The sequence below is a fragment of the Microcaecilia unicolor genome, chromosome 1 (genome assembly GCF_901765095.1).
Source record: "Microcaecilia unicolor chromosome 1, aMicUni1.1, whole genome shotgun sequence".
NCBI lineage: Eukaryota > Metazoa > Chordata > Amphibia > Gymnophiona > Siphonopidae > Microcaecilia > Microcaecilia unicolor.
Window position 1 is genome coordinate 375,062,668 of NC_044031.1, and position 22,529 is coordinate 375,085,196.

The 22,529-nt window shown below is 42.7% G+C and overlaps 1 protein-coding gene across 1 annotated transcript in view; it reads left to right on the forward strand.

Moving 5' to 3' along the window:
* TRIO (trio Rho guanine nucleotide exchange factor) overlaps window positions 1–22,529 on the forward strand; it is a 905,131-nt gene that overhangs the window by 240,733 nt on the left and 641,869 nt on the right. The window contains 2 exon segments of the mRNA XM_030209962.1: window positions 14,203–14,277; window positions 22,272–22,386. Coding sequence (XP_030065822.1) covers window positions 14,203–14,277; window positions 22,272–22,386 — 190 coding nt within the window.

Genomic DNA, 22,529 nt, shown 5'->3' on the forward strand with positions numbered 1-22,529 from the left:
TTGAGGCACCTGAGCTGGGAAAAACCCTCCTCCCCCTCCCAAATAAAAACAAAAGAAAAATGAAGAAAGCATGCAAAGTATGGCTCATGGAATTCTTTCTTATTGCTGTATGTGTTGAGGCAGTTGCTGGTGGGGGGGGGGGGGGGCTAGGCTTTGAGGAGTTAGAATAGAAAACAGCCATTTGGAAGAGGGAATTGCCTGTATGGGGTGCTTCAGCTAAATTGCAATATCGTTTACTGTGGTGAGGCTGATATTTAGCAGAGTGTGTTTTGATTCAATATCTTTTTAGGAGAGATCTCCATTGGGTAACTGTTAATAGGAATTCCATAACTGCTATTTTGTAAGTTTCCAGGCTACAGAATTTGGAACTCCCTTCTATAGAAATGTGTTGAACATTTTGAGTTTGGGGGGGGGGGGGGGGGGCTTGTTTCTCTCAAACCATGAGTCCAATTTTGCTCATTTTCAAATTCCATCTTTTTACCAGCTTTTCCCACATGCCACATTTTATATTATTCTGTTAAATTTTCAGAGTTATTTTGCCCCCAAACAGACTTCCTTGACTTCTTATATATAATTATTTCCATGGAATTGGAAAGAGTTAAAAAGGCAAATTCAGTTTTTTTTCCATTCACTTTTAAATGTGTGTAGTGCTTCTCCATTGAGCTAGGGACGATTTTTTAAAGAGACCTCTTCAGTCCCTCTCTTTAGCTTTGAGGTCTTGCCATCTTATGCTTATATTGGGCCAATTGTTTGCACTCGCCATTCCTATAAAATATGACCATATGTAACATTTAACCAGATTTTCTTCTCTTTCTGTTGAGCAGATTAGTGCTGTGCTTTTTTTTTTTTTAATATTTGATTGTGCCACATTTGATAATGGATTCTGAGAAAATATGCTTGGGTGCTTGTGGAAGTACCACCTCTGGCCACACTACGCCAGGGTAAATGATATCCACCTTTAGCTTAAACACTAGGGCTAATGGCAATCTATTGTGAATTTGTTCGTGGATGCACTGCAACAGGAGGCAATCCTCTTTTTCATTTCTGTATTCTCACTATATAATTAAGTGGAATCCTGCACAAAAAGAAGAGGTGATGTACTGCAACTTTTATGCTACAAAGTTTGTTGCCTGTATGCATTGTACTTTATTAACTCGAGGAGGCGCTCTTTGGAACAACACAAGTGTTGAGGTGAGCTTTAATGGTAAATCTGAGAGACTGATTATATCCCGTGTCCTGAGGTATAGGGGCAGGTTCATTTCTTTCAGTTTGTACAAACTCACCCATTTGGAGGCATTACTCCAGGATAAATGCTGATAAATTTCGAAAGCTCTCTAGCTCTCTCTAGCTGTCACCAGCTCTGAAGCAGTGCCAGAAAGATTCACATATTATAAAGCATGTTGACAGTGCAGGAATATGTTGAGCCCACTGACAAACATGGTGGCATGACCTACCGTAAAAAAACTAAACAAACAAAAAAACTCACACCAAAATACATCTTGTGTTCAAAGCCACTTCAAGAAATAGTCAGAGTAAGGGTCATACCAGTGCATTTGAGGTTGGGATAATGTGGTGTGGTTTTTTTTTTTCTTTTTAACTTATCCTGATAGACTAGTCCAGACTGGTGGAGGTATAAGGTGATAATACAGCTTAGTGTACTAAAATTTCAAACATTTATTTATTTAGCACATTTATACCCCACTTTTTTCCACATTGTGCAGACTCAAAGTGGCTTACAATGTACTGATTAGGCTATCGCCAGACCAGTGGTTATACAATTTCAATTAAATTAGAGAAGATAAAAGAAACAGAGTAAAAGAAAATAGGAAAAGGGTAAAAGAGACATGTGGCTATAGCATCAGCTTTAATAAAGAACTCACTTGAAAGAAAAAAAAAATCATATATTTTATTACAGGAAACTAGTGGAACAGGATCAATCGACTTGCATACCAGACACCCTGAAGGAGCACTGCATATGAGGAGCCAGGAAATTCTTTCACTGGGACAGTTTTGCCTATGTCATGTGGCCACTTGCGCTAACAGAGAATTCTGCTCTGTCTTTTGCATGTAGAGATTGAAAAAATGTAGGTACAGAGCTTTAACATGCTGTATATGCGCTTTAATTTCTAATTTAAGGAGTAATTTTATATCTGTGTGCATCCATACAAAATATGCACATAAGAAAATAAGAATAGCCATACTGGGCCAGACCAATAGTCCACCTAACCCAGTATCCTGTTTCTAACAGTGGCCAATCAAGTCAAATCAAAACAAATCTTATATGCTGCTAAATTCCCCTAATCAGGGATCAGTGTAAATAGTTTGCATCATATATAATAAAACAAAATCAAACAATTCTGTAAAATAAAAGAAAAATAATGATACATCATGTAAAAGTCATTGGGAATAAGAGATTTAAGTTTTTTCCTATAGCTAAGATAGTTATCTAACCTAATAGCAAGAGGTAAGAAATTCCATAAAGAAACTCCTAATATCTCTCTATATAAAAAGCAACACCAACGTTCTATGAAGCCTCCAGCCGGAAGTGTGAAGGGGGCGAGATATCCGGTTTCCCTATGAGTGTCTGCCCCGCCCTCTCTGTAACACAGTCAGTGAAGGAAAACAGCAGAGCACGAAATCAAATCGCTGGCTCTGTAACAGTGAAGGACTCAGAGGGGGGAGGGGAGAGAGGCCAGAGGGCAGGGACACACACACTCCCACATGCACACAGAAGAAAACATTGCTAGCCTCGTTTCATTTGCATCAGAAACGGGGCTTTTTTACTAGTGGAAAATAGAGTTAAATACCTTCTGAAACGAATTCCCTTACAAAACATAGTTTTTCTTGCAGTCTTTCAGGTTGAGCTATATATAATGTTACAATAATCAAAAGCTCAGATGTAAAAACCATATAAAATTTGAAAGATCAGACAAGTAGGTTTAAACTTGATTCGTTCAACTATTGGAAGCCAATGTAATTCAGACATAATGAAACACTACTATGTTTATTCAAGTTAAAAATCAATCTTACTGCTGTGTTCTGTATTAGCTGCAATTTTCTCTGATATTGTTTCTTAATACCAAAAAATAAAACATTACGGTGTCTAAATGTGGCAAGATTAACATTTGAACCAACAGTACAAAAAGCCGTCTGGTCAGAAAATGACCAAACTAATCGTAACTGCCTCATTTTAAACTGATTTGTTTCCATAATTGATTAATATGGGAGGAAAAGGTTAGGGAAGAATCGGGGAACACCCCTAGCACTCTAGGTTCAGATTCAACTGCAAAACTTTTATCATTAAACAATGTTAATGAAGATGGAATATCAATTTCCTAATTCCTAAAACACAAAATCTTAGTTTTTTGTATGTTCAATTTTAATCTATTTATCAAAGCCCAATTCTGAATTGCATTCATCCCAGCTGTTAGACTGAATCATATCTGGATATGAAGAGGATATTGGTAGCAGAAGCATAATATTATTGACGTAAGATAATATAAAGTTCACCTAACCCCAGTTGTATAGTACAAAGAGAAGACATACAAAATTAAACAGAATTTAGGAGAGCAGGGATCCCTGAGGGGACCCCGCATTTCAGAAACTAATAATTAGAAAGTTGTTTTGTACAGAATAATTCTATTTGATAGGAATTCACTGAACCATTTAAAAACAGTTCCTGTTATTCCTATCCTATTCCAACATTCCATGCTACCAATCCCAGGGCAAGTAGTGGCTTCCTCATGTCTGTCTCTATAGCAGACTATGGACGTTTCCTACAAGAACTTGTCCAAACCTTTCTTAAACCCAAACATCCTCTGACAATGAGTTCTAGAGCCTAACTGTTTGTTGAGTGAAAAAATATTTTCTCCTATTTGTTTTGAAAGCATTTCCATGTAACTTCATTGAGCGTCACCTAGTCTTTGTACTTTTTGAAAGGGTAAAAAATCAATTCACTTTTACCCATTCTTACACCACTTAGGATTTTTTAGTCTTCAATCATATCTTCCCTCAGCTGTCTCTTTTCCAAGCTGAAGAGCCCTAACTTTTTTAGCCTTTCCTCATATGGGAAAAGTTCATCCCCGTCGTCATTTTGGTTGCTTTTCTTTGAACCTTTTCTAATTCCGCTATATCTTTATTTGAGATATGGCGAACTGAACGCAATACCCAAGGTGAAGTTGCACCATGAAGTGATACAGAGGCATTATAGTATTCTTGGTCTTATTTGCACAGTTCCTTTCTTATCTGTGAATTAGCCACTTTTTTACAATGACAGTGTTGCAGGAATTGAGATAGGAATTTGTGATACTTCAGGAGTCAGACAGCACACACCAGAATGAGGGAGAAATCTTCTTTATTTGCCAGCAAACAAAGCAGGACATCAGTTCTAGCTCTCTTCTCTCTCTCTCAGCTCTCTGGATGTTATGGCTTTTGTCTGTCCTCTTCAGCTCTCTTCTCTTCTGTCTGTTCCTTCTGCTCTCTTTCTCTCCTGTTGTCTTCCAGCTTTCTTTCAGCTCTCCTTCTTACGTAAGCTGCTTCTGCTCCTACTTAAATACTGTTCTATCCCCCTCCTAGCCTTGCCCCCCCCCTTACTCTCCAATTGGTTTAAGGAATAGATTGGTTACCTGGCCTCAACCAATCATTACTTTAAAAATATCAGTTACATAGGTTCCAGACATCCTAAACTGACCTGTGACCTGGGGCCCCTTACACCAGACATTTGGTCTCCAGAACTCTTGCATGTTCATTATGATTGATTTCTCATCTATAACTTAAACTGGGTTCCCTTAGAGACCAAGAGGCCCAATCTAACATTGGTTATTCTCATATTCCTAATCAGCTTCATACTACCTGCTAGCTAAACTCTGGCATTCATTAAAGGGGTCAAAAGCCAATCTTACTTAATGGCATTCAGGACCATTTCTACATTTACCTACAATTAATCAAGGAGAAGAGAGCTGACTAGTCCTGACCTCGTTCACCTATCAGCTTATACATTGAACCAGCCAGAACTGCAGATAAGTCAAAACACATGTTTGACCTCTTCACTACAGTCTTTGCTTAGAACGTCAGACAAAGAATAATACAGAATTTAGAAAGGTATCCTACATATTAATTACACAGAAAAACATATTCTAAATATCAAAAACTTGTAAATACTAATCTATTGCCTCTCTCTCTAAATAGTATTTTCTTCTAAGCATTTTAAACTAATCCTAAACAAACTGCCTGCAATATGCCGGCTCATAATAGAATACATATGTGTTTGCTTAGCAATCCATCAATCACAAGGGTCTTTCTGACCTTTCTAACCCAGCCCGGCAAACGCTAGACTTCTAGTAATTAATTCCAGCCTGCATTCCTTTATCTTGCTTGCAAGGTAAAAAGCTAGAATTCAAACACCACTTTTAAACCCAGATTTTAACAGAATTAACCCTTAATATGATTTCTCAGAATTATTCTTTGCCCATGGCTGCCTCAACAGTATGTCCATACTTCCATTTTGAAAATTTCTCCAGGAAATTTAAGCAGGGAAATGGACCCCTTAGGCTGCAGGATCTGTTAAGCTTGATAGCGTACCATTAAGTGGCTGAATGCCCTTGAGCCCCTGGAGGAAGGTCAGGCCCTGTGATCTGCCTCTCCCCCATGGATGTTTCAGAGCTCCGGAAAGAGAATAGTCCTGAAGTCTCAGACTTGGAGGAAGGTTCTCCAGGCAAGGAAATCCTCTTCCCAGGGGTGTGACTGTTCCGAAAGTGAATTCTGTTGCTTATTTCAGTCTCTCTGACTGGGGTACCACTGAGATCCCTAAGGCTAGAGACAAAGGGTAGAGACCCCTTCCTTCGGCTCCAGTAGCATCCTTAGGCCTTTCAATTTGAGAGACCTCCTAGGGAATTGTGAGCCTTTGGGTATTGCCTAAATGCTACCTAGGGAAGCCCTGGACAAGCTTTTCTGGCTTTCGTTAGTTGATGTTCTTAAGGCTTTGATGAAGAGGGCTACCTTCCCAGTATGGTGGTGTTTAGCCCTCTAGAATGCTCATCATTGTAAGGCGGTGCAAAAATTCAAGCAGGACCTTACTCTGCCAGAAGAGTAGCTGCTCCTGGAAGGTAGCTGACCTTCAATCTGTAGGTCATAGGTTCAATACAGCTGAATACCCCAGTGAAAGGTGAGGGGCATTTTTAGTGAGGGTTCAGTTAACAAGTTGTCTTCTGATAGCATGGCATAGACCATGTTGAACATTAAAGTTAAGCATTCCTTTTATATTTATTTTATTTATTTATTGCTGTACCATCCCCTCAATGGCTTTAAAAACCAAATAGAGATGGCTAAACAGAGCTCCCAGTGTAGGTCTGCAGGAGTCTGTGTCAGAGCCTCGGGGGGGGAGGGTGAACTCCTCAGGCCTGACCTCCAAGGGTGCCGCCCAGGACCCAGATAATTGCATTACATAGTAACATAGTAGATGACGGCAGAAAAAGACCTGCATGGTCCATCCAGTCTGCCCAACAAGATAAACTCATATGTGCTACTTTTTGTGGATACCCTACCTTGATTTGTACCTGTCCTCTTCAGGGCACAGACCGTATACGTCTGCCCAGCACTATCCCCGCCTCCCAACCACCAGCCCCGCCTCCCACCACCGGCTCTGGCACAGACCGTATAAGTCTGCCCAGCATTATCCCCGCCTCCCAACCACCAGCCCCGGCACAGACCGTATAAGTCTGCCCAGCACTATCCCCGCCTCCCAACCACTGGCTCTGCATTAGCTGATATTACGTTAATGCAGTCATCCGAGTTAGACACTCGGCACGGACAGGAACAGGAGAGGACAGACCATGGGAGCAAGCAGGCAGAAAGAGGCTTGCCGGTGCTGGGCCCCCCTTGCAGGCAGAGACAGAAAGGTAAGCGGGCTGGAGGGAGTGGCATTGGCACGAGTGGAAGGGAGGCGGCTCACAGCAGTCTGGTTCTGCCGTGGGCCCGGCTATTTGTCTCCGGCAGCCCTAATCTGTGTCCTAGACTGCAGACGGTAATTATCCATTCTAGACAGCTGTGAATCATTTGTAAGCTATGGATATAGTTTTGTGTGAGGTCAGCCAAAAGCATATCCAGAGACTACTAGTGCCTATTTTACCTTCCTAAAATGATTCTGATCTGAAAGACAGTAAATATGTCTGATTTGGTTCGGTGGCAAAAAATTTGCTTTTCTAGTAAAGGAATATTGGCACCATGGTTAGTTCCATCTCATTCATAATTAGCTTGCTTCCATGAACGTGGGGATTTGAAAGTGTGATATTGCCTAGTTTTAAGGAATTCATTTTAAGTACCGTTATGAACTGCCATGAGTGCTTTTGTGGAAGTGGTAGTCTGTGTTAATGCCACTTGCTAATGGCTTTCAAGCAGTGAAAAAGGCTATTTAACCCCTCAGAATGACTGTTTAAAATGATACATAAAGCTAAGCATAATCTATATTAAGCAGATATCTAATATTAAAGTTCTGAATCGGTATTCTTAGTTTGCCTTGAAACTCAAAGATCAAAGCAATTTGGCAACAGTGTTTCTCACACCTGTTCTAGATGGCCTTTCCGATAAAGTGGTCTAGTCCAGGCCTCAACAATTTTCATTAAATCTAGGAGCCAGTCCAAAAACCTAGGAGTCAGCAGCTCAGACGTCTCTCGTTCCTCCTTTCCTACTCATCCAATATGTCCCCAGTTAAATTTTGTTTTTGTATGTGTGTGGGGGAGGGGATGGGGGGTGACCTCAACCAGATCAGTAGTAGCTCTTTTTAGAAACAGATTTACTAAGGCTCTCTTCCTGTACTGTATTTGTGGGCAAAGATACTTTAGTAAATCAGTCCCTTAAGGTTCCTTAGTAAATCATTTGATAGATGAAGCAAAGAGGCAATTGCCTCTTTTTCATATACCATTATGGCCTGGGTCCCCACTAGTGTCTCACCAGTCTCCCCAGCCATCACTCAGTCTCCCTCCCCCTCTTCACCCACTCTTGTTCTTCTTCTCATACCTGCTCTCACTCTCATAACAGTCACTCCCAGGCAACTAATGTGCTTGGAAGCAGCAGTTGCTCTTAGCTTGCTAATTGCAGAGTTGCTTCACAAACAGTGCATCCCCCAGGTCTTCACCACGATTTGACTCTCTAAGCTTGAGGTGTGCTGTATAGGAAGTTCAGGATGGTCTTGAATGATCAAGTCCCACAAGACTTGAAATGGTGAGACTTTCTGAACTTCCTGCACTGTGCTTCAAACTTAGCGAGAGCTGACTTTTGGTGCAGACCTGGGAGATGCACTGAGGCAGCAGTACAGCAAAACATTCAGGGGCATAAAATTCCTAGTCTCCAGGTTGCAACTTTTAGGCAAAATGTCAACCTGGCACTTGGGATTTGTTGAGTCCTGGTCTAAGCTGGTCCTGGAGTCCTTGTAGCCAGTCTAGTTTTCAAGGTATCCACAATGAATATGCATGAGAGAATGTTGCATGCATATTCATTGTGGCTATCCTGAAAAGCTGACTGGCTTTTTTTTTTTTTTTTTTGGGGGGGGGGGGAGGGATTGGCTTGAGAAATACAAGTAATAAACCTCTTAGTGGCATTTATTTTACATTAATAGAATATAGAGGGGACACATCTAAACCTAACACGCATCAGTATTTCCCAGCTGGTGTACAGTGAAATTCATCTCTGAGGTAGAGCAGGAAGAAAGGTTGAGGCAGATTGTAGATCAGTGGTTCTGAATTGTGTCCAGGGGGGCCACCAGCCAGTCATGTTTTCAAGATGATCCTAATGAATATATATGAGGCAGATTTGCATTGCCTGCCGCCTCCATTCTATGCAAATGTATCATACCTATTCATTATGGATATCCTGAAAACCTGGCTGACTTGTGGACCCCTTTGAGTATCCCTTCTGTAACTCTTCTCTGATCTGTAGGGGGAGTTGGTGACTGGTGCTTGCTTGTTGCTCCAGGCAGCTTTGCTGGCTTCCTCCTTCAGTTAAAGCCCTATGGAGTGCTGTAGTCTCAGAAGACCAACTAGCCCCACAAGTTTGACTGCAGTGCAGAAGCAAGCCTGTGAAGGAGACTGTAGCAGCAGTTAAGTGCTGCTCATTCACATCTGCTGGTTAAGGCCTTTAGGTGAAGGGAGAGACTGGGAATGCCTTAGGTGGCAGTAATGTTTATTTACTTGTAATCTTTATCTTAGTCTTCCTAGAAATGTTAGCATTCATAACTTAATCTTAGTTTTAGTGGCACACTCTTAAGTGCTTAGGTGGCAATGCATCTCTCTAGACCAGAGGTTTTCAACCCAGTCATCGGGGCACACTTAACCAGTCATGGTTTTCAGAATATCTCCATTGACTGGTTAGGTGTGCCCCAATGACTGGGTTGAAAACCTCTGTTTTAGACTCTGTATTATAACTAGACCTGTACTGAATAGCATATTTTACTATTTGGCTGAATATGAATACTGAACACAAATAATGGACACTGAGCTTTAACATAACAAACAATAAAAGAAGCAATGTGAAATCAGGAATCATGTGTTTATTTCAGTAGGATTTAGCACAGAAGAGCCCCAGATTATTCATATTCTAATTTAAATCATTATTCGGCAGAATACACATAATGTGTTCGAAGCTGAGTTAAATCAAATACGAATATTCAGTACATCCCTAATTATAACCATTTGCTTCACATAGTAACTTAATTGACCTTTCTTTTATCCTGTTGAATTCATCTGTTTGCATACTGTGCTACTTGATCCCTGGAAAAAAAATGCAAGCCATTACCTTTATCCAGGTTTTTTCAAGATGGTTTAAGAATTTAGCATTCAGCTTTGTTGGACTGAAGCATTCTAGTAGTTGTTGATCTTGGAGAAAGCTAGAATATTAATGGTTGAGATAAGAATTAACCAAAGTATCACTGTGATACATGACATTTGAGATGGTTTGTAATCTACTCTCAAACTACTAACCAGTTTTATGAGAATTAAAAATGGTCCTGGTTTAACTTTTCAGAGTCTGTTATGATATATATGCTGGATTTCTTAAGTTACCCCAGTCCACATCCTTCCTTTTATAGGTATGAGGGCTTTTCTAATTTTTCCTCAGTACATTGTGGTCACTAAATCTAATCTAATATAGGTATTTATGCCTAACCTGGACATTGCTGAGAGCAGATTACAATAAGTACCCAAAAAGATGTGGGCAAAATCTTAAATATTATTTATTTATTTATTAGTTACATTTATACCCCACGTTTTCCCACCTATTTGCAGGCTCAATGTGACTTACAAAGTACCGTAAAGGCGCTTGCCTTTTCGGTTGATAACAAATACAAGATTGAAATATTAAGACAATGGGCAATGTCCCACGAATTACAAGATCACCAGTAGATTAATTCAGCGTAAAGTAAAATAACTTCCTAACTATTTAACAAATAAGCTTTCAGCTGTTTTCTGAACAGCGGGTAGCATGTAATTAACCTTATACTATGAGATAATCGATTCTGTGAGTCTCGACCACAACCCACAATAGATTTCTTTGTGGTAGATTCTTTGCAACACACAGTTTTAGATGGCATCAAGAGTCTAATTTCCTGTGTGGAACAAAGTGTTCTAGTGATTGAGTACAGTACAATTGAATCCGAAAGGTACTTGAGTGCAAGCCCATATAATATCTTAAAGATAAACATCAACAGTTTAAAATGAGCTCTTGCTTTATCTATAAGCCAGTATAACCTTAACAGTGGAGTAGCATGGTCAATAGCACTACCCCCCAAAATCAACTTGGTTGCTATGTCCCGGATAATCTGTAGTTGCTTAAACTGCGAGTCAGCTAGACCTAGCAAGACATTACTATAGTCATTCGACTCATGATGTTGCCAATAATACCTTCTGCAGTTGAGAGGGTTCAAGGTACGGTGAATTTGACGTAATTTCAGTTTGTCAGAAGATTTCCTGATGAACTAATCAGCTCACTTCATAGTTAGGGTTGAATCTAGTATCATGCCCAATCTTTTAATATCTGATTGTATTGATACTTCAGTAGTAGCCAGTTTTAATCTATACTGGAATAGAACTGTAGAATATTAGTTTTGTCAGGATTGATTTTCAAATCATGAGCTAACATTCATTTGCCGACTTTATCAAATACACTTGACATTGCATCAAGGGCCCTATTTACTAAGCCACTCTAGAGATGCTCTAGCGTTTTTAGTGCACACTAAGCATTAGCATGAGCTAACTATGCAGATGCTCATAATATTCCTGTGGGTGTCTACACGGTTAGCACGCAATACTTGTTGCAAACCACTCAAATCTTGAAAAGTGGGGAAAGCAGGGAGTCTTGTGCTACCCCTTTGCAACATTTGCCAAGAATCAGAATGATTCCAGACTACCTGCAAAGTATGTTGATGTAAAAAGCCTTTAAACTACTGCAACACTACTACTACATTGCAGAATAAATCTCCTTCAGCTAGCTTGAATGGCTGCTTTCTTTCTTTGTTTTTTTTTTATTTTTTTTTATATAGTATGAGAAAATAAGACAGTGGTTCCCAAACCTGTTCCTGGAAGCACCCCAGCTAGTCAGGTTCTCAGGACATCCACACTGAATATTCATGAGAGAGATTTGCATGCAGTGGAGTGGCGTAAGAAATATCTCCGCATATTTGGCCATTGGAGTGAGCAGTTTTTCAGGGTAGAGGCCAATATTTATACGAGTTAACTTCAGTGAAATTTAAGATAATTGAGCCTACAGAGGCTACATATACTAAACATTTTTCTGAGACACAGTTGGGAAAAACCTTTAGTAGATCAGGCTCATAATGAGGAAGGAATTTAAGAACTTTATTTTTTTGTAAAAACAGAGCATTAATAATTTTTGAGACTTCTTAAAAAACTAGTCACAATGCATATTTGGGGACATAATAAATACCTAGTTGCTAAAAAAAACTTCACAGATCCCAACACACTTCTGGTATATAATAAACACAAGCTCCACAAACCAGGGAAATCAAAGTCAATCACAAAGAGAGAAATTCTAAAGTAGTACACAGTGTAACCTTAGAGTCATCTTCGACTCCTCCCTCTCCTTCTCTGCACATATTCAGCAGACTGCTAAAACCTGTCGTTTCTTTCTCTATAATATCAGCAAAATTTGCCCTTTCCTTTCTGAGCACACTACCAGAACCCTCATCCACACTCTTATCACCTCTCGCTTAGACTATTGCAACTTGCTTCTCACAGGTCTCCCACTTAGCCATCTCTTTCCTCTTCAATCTGTTCAAAGTTCTGCTGCACGACTAATATTCTGCCAGTGTCATTATGCTCATATTAGCCCTCTCCTTAAGTCACTTCACTGGCTTCCTATCCGTTTCCGCATACAGTTCAAACTCCTGCAGATCCTCAGTACCTCTCCACTCTCATCTCTCCCTACATTCCTCCCCGGGACCTCCGTTCACTGGGTAAATCTCTCTTATCTGCACCCTTTTCCTCCACTGCTAACTCCAGACTCCGTTCCTTTTATCTTGCTGCATCATATGCTTGGAATAGACTTCCTGAGCTGGTACGTCACGCTCCATCTCTGGCCGTCTTCAAATGTAAGCTAAAAGCCCACCTTTTTGATGCTGCTTTTAACTCCTAACACTTATTCACTTGTTCAGAACTCTTATTTTATCATCCTCACTTTAATATTCCCTTATCTCTTGTTTGTCCTGTTTGTCCTAATTGTAAGCTCTGTCGAGCAGGGACTGTCTCTTCATGTTCAAGTGTACAGCGCTGCGTACATCTAGTAGCGCTATAGAAATGATTATTATTATTAGTAGTAGTACATTGCGAGTTATCAAAGACCCTCAGAAATGTATTTCACCCATACAGCTAACCAGAAATCTGGTTGCTAAAGAGGGTGGACAAGTTTTTTCATTCATTGGATTCTTCACACTGTAATCCAAGGCTCTTAGCCAATTTTTCCTTTAGCATAAGCAGTGTGGAAAACAAACAAAACTTAATTGAATACACTGTGAACAATCACTTAAACAATAACATAATATAACATATCTAAATGCAGCAATATTCCTTTGCAAGAAGTTCTAATTCTGTAAGATCACAATACAGGAAATTCTCAAATGTATACTTATCTTCAAGCTGCCAGGTAAGAGACTCTCAAACCCAGCAGCCCCACTGTAGAAGTGCCTTAAGAAAACAGAGGTCAGAAAATTCTAATTAATGCTGAGTGATATGGTGTGTTTTGAAATCTGCCTCAGGGACTTGGGTACAGCTGCCACAAATTAACAATCATTGCTGGTTGAATTCTAGCCTGACTCCCCCCACCTCTCGCCATGCTTATCTTGTTTACATGTTGTGCCAGCCTTGTAGTGTGGTTTTTTTAGGAGTACACTTTGCAGGTAGTAATATTGTGTAGGTTTTTTAAGTGAATCCCTTGTAGTTTGCTAACGTGCGTGGGAACTGCCATGTTTTTGCAGTCACCAGTTACACGATATTTCCTAATAGATCATTACTCTTTGGTACTTGTGACATCAGAGGTAGAATGGAGCAATTGGATCAAATATTTAGTGTGTAATTTTATCCCTATAACTAGGTATGTAAACAAGTCAGCTTCATAATTTGACAGTAAAGATAATACAGGGTGAGCATTAAGGATGGTCAGGTACACTTTTAGATTTAATGTGCAAGTCATGGGTACCACAGAAATTTTGAAGGATAGGCTGTTAACACCCCCTACCCTAGTTCTTGTGTACACGTTTGTTCTGGCTTGTTAGCTGAGTTGGTTCAGTTGGAAAAAGGATGCATTAACAGTATGAAGGGAATGGTGAGCAGACCACAAAAAAGTCTGCTAAAGTCCAAAATACAAAAACACCTTTATTATACAACAAGAGTGGAGAGGTTTTGAACATAGGAAGGAAATGAAGCTCAAGAGAGTCCACAGCAGAAATCTTTTACCACTAGAATGATGTCTGAATTTTCTGCCATCTAGTAAAATAAGTTTCTTGTGCAGTGTCTTGTAGTTTTACTGTCAGAAAAATTCTGTATTTCTTTTTTGTGTGAGTGATGAGCTGTGAGTTAATCATGAAAAATTTTGTAAGACTGTTACATATACTTCACCTACTTCACCTATAAAAAAATATTAAGTAATGTTTAAACGTACTATGTTTAAACAATTTACCTTTATTTTTTTGTTTTGTTATAGGGTTTCGAAAAAATGATGAGATGAAGGCTATGGAAGTTCTACCCATTTTAAAGGAGAAGGTCGCTTATTTGTCAGGTAAAGGATAAACTAACTTGTTCACTTATGGCTGCAGCCTTCTTATCCATGGGAACTGCTTGCTTTTATCTGTCCCTTTTGGCGTTACTTTTTAATTCACATTAACTTCTAGATATTACAGCTAAAATGCTATACACAGACCCAGTGGTGTGCTGGTAAATTTTTAACAGCCCCCCCCCCCCCACCCCAATTGACCTCAGTGCCCCACTCCCCAAAATTGCAGAGCTGGCTATACCCGGGGAGAGAGCCTGGGGGGGGGGGGGGCAATAGATTACTCTCTCCGGGGGGGGGGGGGGGGGGGGGATGTAAATGTTCCCAGTTTATTTATTTATTTATTTATTTATGTGCTACATCTGTACCCCACATTTTCCCACCTATTTGCAGGCTCAATGTTCCAATCTAATTCATGTTTAATGTGGGATAAAAAAATGCCATAAATAAGTAAATAGATAGAAACTCTGAGCATCTGATTCCCATAACAAGATGTCTGTTTAAGAAGCCCTTTACCAGGAGAAAAAAAAATCTCTGCATCAATAACAGTTAGGTGTCCCTATAACCAGCCCCTCCAAATGACAAACTGATTACGATTTATAACAAATTACTACTCTACCTATGAAAAGTTATGCCCTTATTATACTTCCTCTGTGTACATCCCTATGCACAAGCCGGCAGCATTTTTAAAAATTTAACTTTTTTTTTTTTTGTTAGTCCCCCCCCTCACCCCACCTCACTTACCTATTACAGACCTCCTCCTTGCTCCCCTGAGCCGGAGTGCCTCCCCCAGTTTATACCTGAAGGCAGCGTCCCTGGTGGTCTAGTAGATTCTTCGGGGCAGGAAAAATCCCCAATCTCTCCTGCCTGCTACTGACGCTTCCCTCCTGTAGCCGCATCTTCTTTAAAATGGCCGCCAAGACTTACAAGGATCTTTCCTGTCCCATAAGACTCCACTAGACCACCAGGGATGCTGCCTTCAGGTATGCTGTGAGTCTGTGACCCTGCATCTCGGGGGGGGGGGGGGGGGGGGGGGGGGAGGCAAGCCAACTCACACTCCCAGAACAAGCGGCTCACAAGATGCCAAAAATTTTAACAACTGACTCTTGCAAGCTGGCTCCGGCACACCACTGCACATACCATTTATAGATGTTAAGTCTAGATATTGTTTTGAGTATGTGCCAACTTCACCAGTTCACTGGAAGGCCAGGCTTGAAGGAAGATGGAATCGTTTGTAGTGTTCTTTTTATTGGTTGGCCGCCTTGTTCCACTTTCATCTAGCCACAAAATCAAGGGGAAAAAAAGGTTATGCCATGCTGTGACTGTGTGCTCGTCATGGTGTGCTCTGAGTATTCACACTTTATAGAACTGCCTCTGTCAACTGTTCACTGTTATGGTGCAGATTATCTTCATCACAAGATTCCATTAATAAACTTATCTTAGAAACGGTAATTCTTAGCTGGGAGTTTTATGTCAACATTTGTCTTCATTTTAGATAGGAGTTGTGTCTCAAGTTGGAGCCCCTAGGAAATTGGTTCTAAGGAGGAACCCATCCCATCAGTGATATTGGGGAGGGCCTTCAAACTGAATAGACTGCTGCTTTTGAGTCTCTGAACTCCAGATAAAAGAACTATGAGGTTTCCTTTGTTAATCTACAGGTGTTACTTTCCCTATAATGGTGAGAACGATTTGTAAAATCTGTCAAACAGTGGTGTTTCTGGTACTAGCAGTTCTGGAAATGCAAAAACTACATATTCTTGTCAATTTGGAACACAGTTGTAGTCAAGGTCCCTAGTTTTCTGTAGCAGTGCATAAACAGAATTTTATTAAAAAACAATGAGTTTTAGAAATGAAGTATTTTCCTTCTACTGAAAACCAATCTTCCATGGGCTCAGTGTTTTGTGTATACCCACTGCCATTCTCCTTTTAAAGATTAAATGGTGCATTGATGTTCTGTGAATAAATGGTATTACATTGTTAATTGGTTTTATACCTATTACCTAATTGGTTTTCAAAAAACATTCTATAATTACAGAATAGTGAACATAAAATAATCATTGCTTTATTTATAGAGTAACTGACATACAAATTACCGGGGGGGGGGGGGGGGGGGGGGCTTCATTTTGACTTTATTTGATTTTTCATAGTGTGAGTTCCATTGTTCTGAGTCAATGGGTGTTATCCCTTCCTACCAGCAGGTACAGGTAGAGAAAACTGATTTCTGCTAGTGACATCACCAGCATAAGCTAAGGTGCTCCCTGTAACAATCCAGTATTTTTCTCTACCTTCAGCTGGTGGTAGACTGGTCTGACTGTGCTCCTGGCCTAGCTCCCCACTCTGCTGGTTGCGACTGCACAGTGTAGTCAAGCTTAGTGGCTGTTCCCAGCTCACAGTCGCAAGACCATATCTGGTTGAACACAGCTTGGCTCTGAAGCTCCCAGTCGCACTTCTTAGTGCCAGTGTGTGAGGCTTTGACTCGGTCCTATGGGATCTTGCCCGAGGGGTGTGGGTCCCTATCCCCCCACCTCTCTTGCCTATTCACCCTGCTTGGGTGTACTCCTCCTCCCCCCCCCCCCCCCCCCCCCCCCACGGGCTCCCCTTACAGGTGCCTCAGGTGCACATATACTAAAAAATAAAATAAATTAAATTGGCCTGGTTTACTTTATGCCCTTTGTCAGGGGCTAATTTTATGGTAAAGAACTAAGTAGGGAATTTTCTTCTAGAAGCACCCAGAGAGAGAGATTGGGACAACAGAGATGCTGGAGCCCTGGGCTGAGGTAGGTCAGGGCAGTCAGACAGGCCTGTGTTTTTCTACCATGAAGTAGAGCATGTTGGCAGCACACTCTGTGCTGCCTTCAGAGCCAGCACCTGAGCAGGGATAATGGATTATTTTTCTAGTGTGTAAATGTGGACTCATTCAGTCTCTCTTCTCTCAGTGAGAATTTTACCTGTGTGGTGTGTTTCCCTCCTTTAGCTCAAATGGATAAATTTCTCTCTCTCAAAGTGTGCCTGGCAAGGCATATTGGGGTGTAAAATCCTTTCTCTCAATTCACTCAGACTGGGAGGAAAAATCTCTGCTCATGTGATGGGTTTTTTCATGTAGCCCGGGTCCCTCTGGGAGGGAGGGAGGGGGGATGGTGTTTTTGGCTGCAGAGCCTGACCCAGTTGGTTAAGCAGGCCCTACACAGATCCCCTCTTGGGACTAATCCTAGCTCTTACCCTAACCCTCTTCCTCTTGGTAGGTAACCCTGAGGGGATTGGTGGGGCCCAATTTTTAGAGTCTTAGCGCTTTAGAGCATGTCTGAGTTCTTCAGAGGGAGTGGAGGAGGACTCTGCTGTCCTCTTGGGCTTCCAGTCCCCTGTGGACTCTCCCTGTCGGGAGGCTGTGGAGAACCAATCCCATGTGTTCCTACCCTTTTATCATGAGGCACTGTCTTTCCTTAAACGAGGTCGCAGAGGCTTTGGCTGTGCTTAAGCCTCCTGCAGTGGGCTCCTCGGGGCCTTAAAGCATTTTCTGCTCCATAATCATCTACTTGATGGTGGAGTGGGAGACCCTGGACTGTCCCCTTGGAGTCTTCGGGGCTCTTGGTCGTCTCTATCCTTCTATGCCTTTGTTGAGAAGTTGGAGAAGTGTTGTGTCTTCCTGAATGTGGATGCCCTGGTTACAGTGGTCACAACGGTGACTGCTGTACCTGTCCAAGGGGACTCAGCCCTTAGCTCTATGAAAGGTATGTGGAACAGCTGCTCCGCCTGGCCTTTTCAGTGGAGTCTTCACCATTCAGGCTGCTATTTGTGATGGTTACGTAGCTCCATGCTGTGTTGGTTCCAGCAGTTGCTGGAATCCCCAGAGACTTCTCGCTTGGAGTCTGGTTTAGCCTTTTTGGGCGGATGTCCTATATGATCTCGTGCGTCTGGCTTACCGTTCAGTGGCAGTGTCGAGGGTTGCCATTGGTTGCAGCTTTGCCGTTGGATCTGGATGCGGCTTCCAAGAAGATTTTGAGTCAGCTGCCCTTTAGGGTATGCTTGCTTGTTGAAGGACATGGGGGAGGTGTGGTTCTCCATCTCCCCGAGCTGCGGCAAGGGTGCTCAGCAATCCTCAGCCTCAAGGGGATGGGCTGCTTCAGGTCTGCTTGGTGCCTTTTAGCCCAGGGGGGGGGGGTAGATCCTTCAAGCAGGGGTCCTTTCAAGGCCCCAAGTGAGCTGGGCCCTCGGGTCCCTCCAGTTGGACTGCAGCCGCTTGGAGTAGGTCTGCATCACCTCAGATCAGTGGGTTCTGGTGGTGGTCGAGAGGGATTACTCCATGGAATTTGCATGTCCGGATCCAGATACCTTCATGACCTCTCCCTGTGGCTCAGCTCTAAAGTTCCAATGCTGTGGTACTCTTCAGCATCTCTGTGATATGGGAGCGGTTGAACCTGTTCTGATGGTGGAGCGTGTCATGGACAGGTACTCCATCTCTTTCATGGTCCCGAAGAAGGGTGGCGGCTCCTTGGCCCATCTTGGATCTCAAAGGGGTCAATGCTTGCCTAAGAGTCCAGCACTTTTGGAGGGAGACTGTGTTCTTCCATTGTGCTGGGGGGAGTTTTTGACTTCCTTAGATCTCTTGGAGGCTTATCTCCCCATTCCTGTTGTGATTCATCACAGGACATATCTGTGCTTCTCTGTGCTGGAGCAGCATTTTCAATTTCGGGCCTTGCCTTTTGGCCAGGCTATGACGCCGCTCACGTTCTCCAGAGTGTTGTTGGTGGTGGCTGCGCATTTTCAGTGCCAGGGTGTGGGGGTTTGGGTTCACCTGCACCTGTACAACTGGCTGATTTGAGCAGATTCAGTGGCAGAGGCCAGCCAGGCCACCGCCCAGGTCATCTCCCTTGGAATCTCTGGGCTGGGTTGTGATTCGATCCAAGAGCCACCTGTCTCAGATTGTGGAGTAACTGGAAGCCTGCTTTGGTGGGGGATGGTTTTCCTTCTGGAGGAGTGAGTGGAGAAGCTGCAGACGCAGGGGCGCCGGTTGTGCGAGCTTGTGTATTGCAGGCTGGAAGTATTTGCAGATCCTGGGCTCCATGGCTGCAGCTCTGGAGGTGGTGCCATGGGTGAGAGCTCACAAGCACCTTCTACAGTGGACTTTGTTGTTCTGGTGGGCGCCAGCCTCTCAGGATTTCCAACATTTTCTCCTGCTGGCGCCCAGGGCAAGGATCAGTCTGGCCTGGTGGGACAGTCTGATGAACCTTTCGAGAGGGTCCATCTGGATCCTCTTCAGTGGGTGCTGGTCACTATGGATGTGAGTCTCCTTTGGGAGCTCACTGTCTTGGGCATGTGGCACAGGGCAACTGGTCAAGCTAGGAGATGTCCTGTTCCATTAACCGCCTGGAGACCCAGATATTCCATCTGGCTTTGCAGACTTTTCAGCCACTCTTGGAAGGGAGAATGGTCAGAGTGATGTCAGAGAGTGCCACAGCAATGTTGTACATCAGTAAGCAGGGCAGAAGTAGGAGTCTGGTGGTGGACCTGGAGGCAGTGAGTCTGTCTGTGGGAACAGTGCATCTGCAGGCTCTCTCAGTGGTCTATATTGCGGGTAATGGCAATATGCAGGCATACTGTATCAGTTGCTCTCTCTGGGAGCTGGAGCTTTAGGCCTTCCAGCTCATTATGGACCACTAGAGGCCTCCTCAGTTTGACTTGATGGCATCCAGAGGCAATGCGAAGGTGAAGTGCCTTTTCAGTCGCCAGAGGCACCCAGCCTTTCCTGGGATAGATGCCTTGGCCAGTAGTGGAGCCTCTGTATATCTTCCTTCCAAGGCCTCTCATTGGCTGCTTGTTGCTCAAGATTGTGCACCATTCTCATCTGGTTTTGCTGGTGGCGTGAATCTCTTGCATCTGCTGATGGAGAATTGGCTTCCGCTGTCCAAAGGTTGGGTCTGCTCCAGCAAGGGCCAGTAGAGGTGAATGATCCGGTTCCTTTTGGCTTACGTATGGCCATTGAGAGATGGCAATTAGAGAAGCACAGGTTCTTCCCCCCCCCCCCCCCCCCCCCCCCCCCCCGTGATTTAAACCTTACTTCGCTCCAGGAAGTCCTCTATGTCCCTGGCTTATGTCAGGAACTGTTATGTAGTTGTATCCTGGTGCAGGGAGCAGTCCCTCTCTCCCTGGAGGGCTCAAGTTCCTGACGATTTGGGTTTTTCTGCAGAAGGGCCTGGAACCAGGTGCTGGCCTTGAGCTCCCTGAGGGTCCAGGTGGCTGTGTTGTCCAGCTTTCAGGGGATGGGGAAAGACATCTCACTGACTTTGCATAGAGACGTAGCTCGATTTCTGAAGGAGGTGCTGCATCTGTGCCCCTCCCCTTCATTCTTCTTTTGCATCGTGGGACCTAAATCTGGACCTATGGGTGCTGTCCAAGCCGAGAGCAGGGGCTGTTTTTGAGCCCATGCTCTTGGCGTCCATCAACACGGTATTTTTTGTGGCTATCACCTCTGCTAGGAGTGTTTCAGAATTGCAGGCCCTGTTGTGTTGGGATCCCTATTTCTTCTTTAAGGTAGTGTCTCTGTTCCATGTGAATCAGGTGGTTTGTTTGCCCACCTTTGCGGTTTAGGGATTGTCTGAGGATTGGAGACTTCAAAAGCTAGACATCCGGAGGATGCTGCTCAGGCACCTCAAGAAGACCAACAAGTTTTGTCTCTTGGATCACCTCTTTGTACCTTTCCATGACCCTTGGAAGGGCCAGGCTGCCTTGAAGGCCTCCACTGCAAGGTGAATTAAGGTGGCTATTGAGCCTACTTACCATTGGCAAAATTCGTCTGGTGCTTCAAGGGGCTCTAAGCCCACTCTACTAGGACTCAGGCTGCTTCCAGGGTGGAGGCCTGGAGGCCTGGGTGGTATCCCCTGAGAAGATCTGCAGGGTTGCACTTTTGTTGCTGCTTCATTCCTTTGCTAAGCACTACAGGTTGGGTGTGCTGGCCAGAGCCTGCTCGGACTTAGGCAGGGGGCCTTGTCTTCCCCCGTCCAGTACATCTGCTTGAGTACATCCCATTGGTTCAAAACAGTAGAGTTGAGCTAAGCAAGGAGAAATTATCTTACCTGATAACTTTCTTTTCTTTAGTCGGTGAAACTGTTCTGAAGTCCAGCCCTTGGAAGACCTTGACCCGGGGTACTGAGTGTGCTGTGGGCTCTGCTCGCTTTTCAGTGCTATAAAAAAAAAATAAAATGAAAAATAAAACACAAAGAGAAATTCATTTTGTGATTGTCAACCATATCGGTTTTTGTGATGTACCTATGTCCTGGTATATGTAGGGTAGCGAATGCCACTCTGGTGTATTGCTTGCTTGATTATCATTATAGTTGCAGTGGTTGATGGGGCATGGGGTGCGTTTCAAAGGGACCTTCTGCTGCTTGAGTAGATGCATGCTGTACTATTCCAGGGGGCAGCTTAGCTTAAGTTGGTGATGTTACTGGTAGAATTAAGTTTTCTCTACCTCCACCTGCTGGTAGGAAGGGATAACATCCATTGGTTCAGAACAGCTTTGCTGACTAAAGAAAATTATCAGGTAAGAGACAATTTCTCCTTTTCCCAGCATGTGTCAGTAAATCTGAAATGGTGGATTCCAAACTTATTTGTTTGATATTTTATCTACTCTGATTATTTTAACTTCCTAAAACCAAGTATAGTTCCTTAATTGATCTTATTCCCACCCTTCACTTTGGTTGTGTAGATATATGAGTTATCTAATATGTATTTTATGTATATATGTATGTGTTATACTTTTCTACTCAGCTTTGACATGGTGAAAACTTAATAAATGAGAAACAAGATATGAATAGGTACAGTCTTTCTATATTTGCTTTTGGAGAAGAAAAATAATAAAAAATAACTAAATTTATTATAGTCGAAGGGGAGTGTATAGAGAAGGTTTCTGTTATAGGAGCCTACCTTATAGTGAGGATACTGAGGTCACATAGTGTGGCTTTTCTTTTTTTCTTTTTTCTCTGTTTAAAGTTGTAGTTATTTTTCAGGTGGCAGAGACAAACGAGGGGGACCTATTCTAACGTTTCCGGCCCGCAGCAACCATGATAGAATACGACAAGAAGACCTCAGAAGACTCATCTCATATCTAGCCTGTATTCCCAGGTGAGGACTTGCATTTGATTTTACTCCTTGCCCTCTTTTATTGTCTCTAGCAGTAGACTGGTATTCCCACTGCTGAGGAAATGGCAAATCAACCCAACCAAGGACGACCACAAAACTGTTTAGGTTGCACATTATCATTGCTG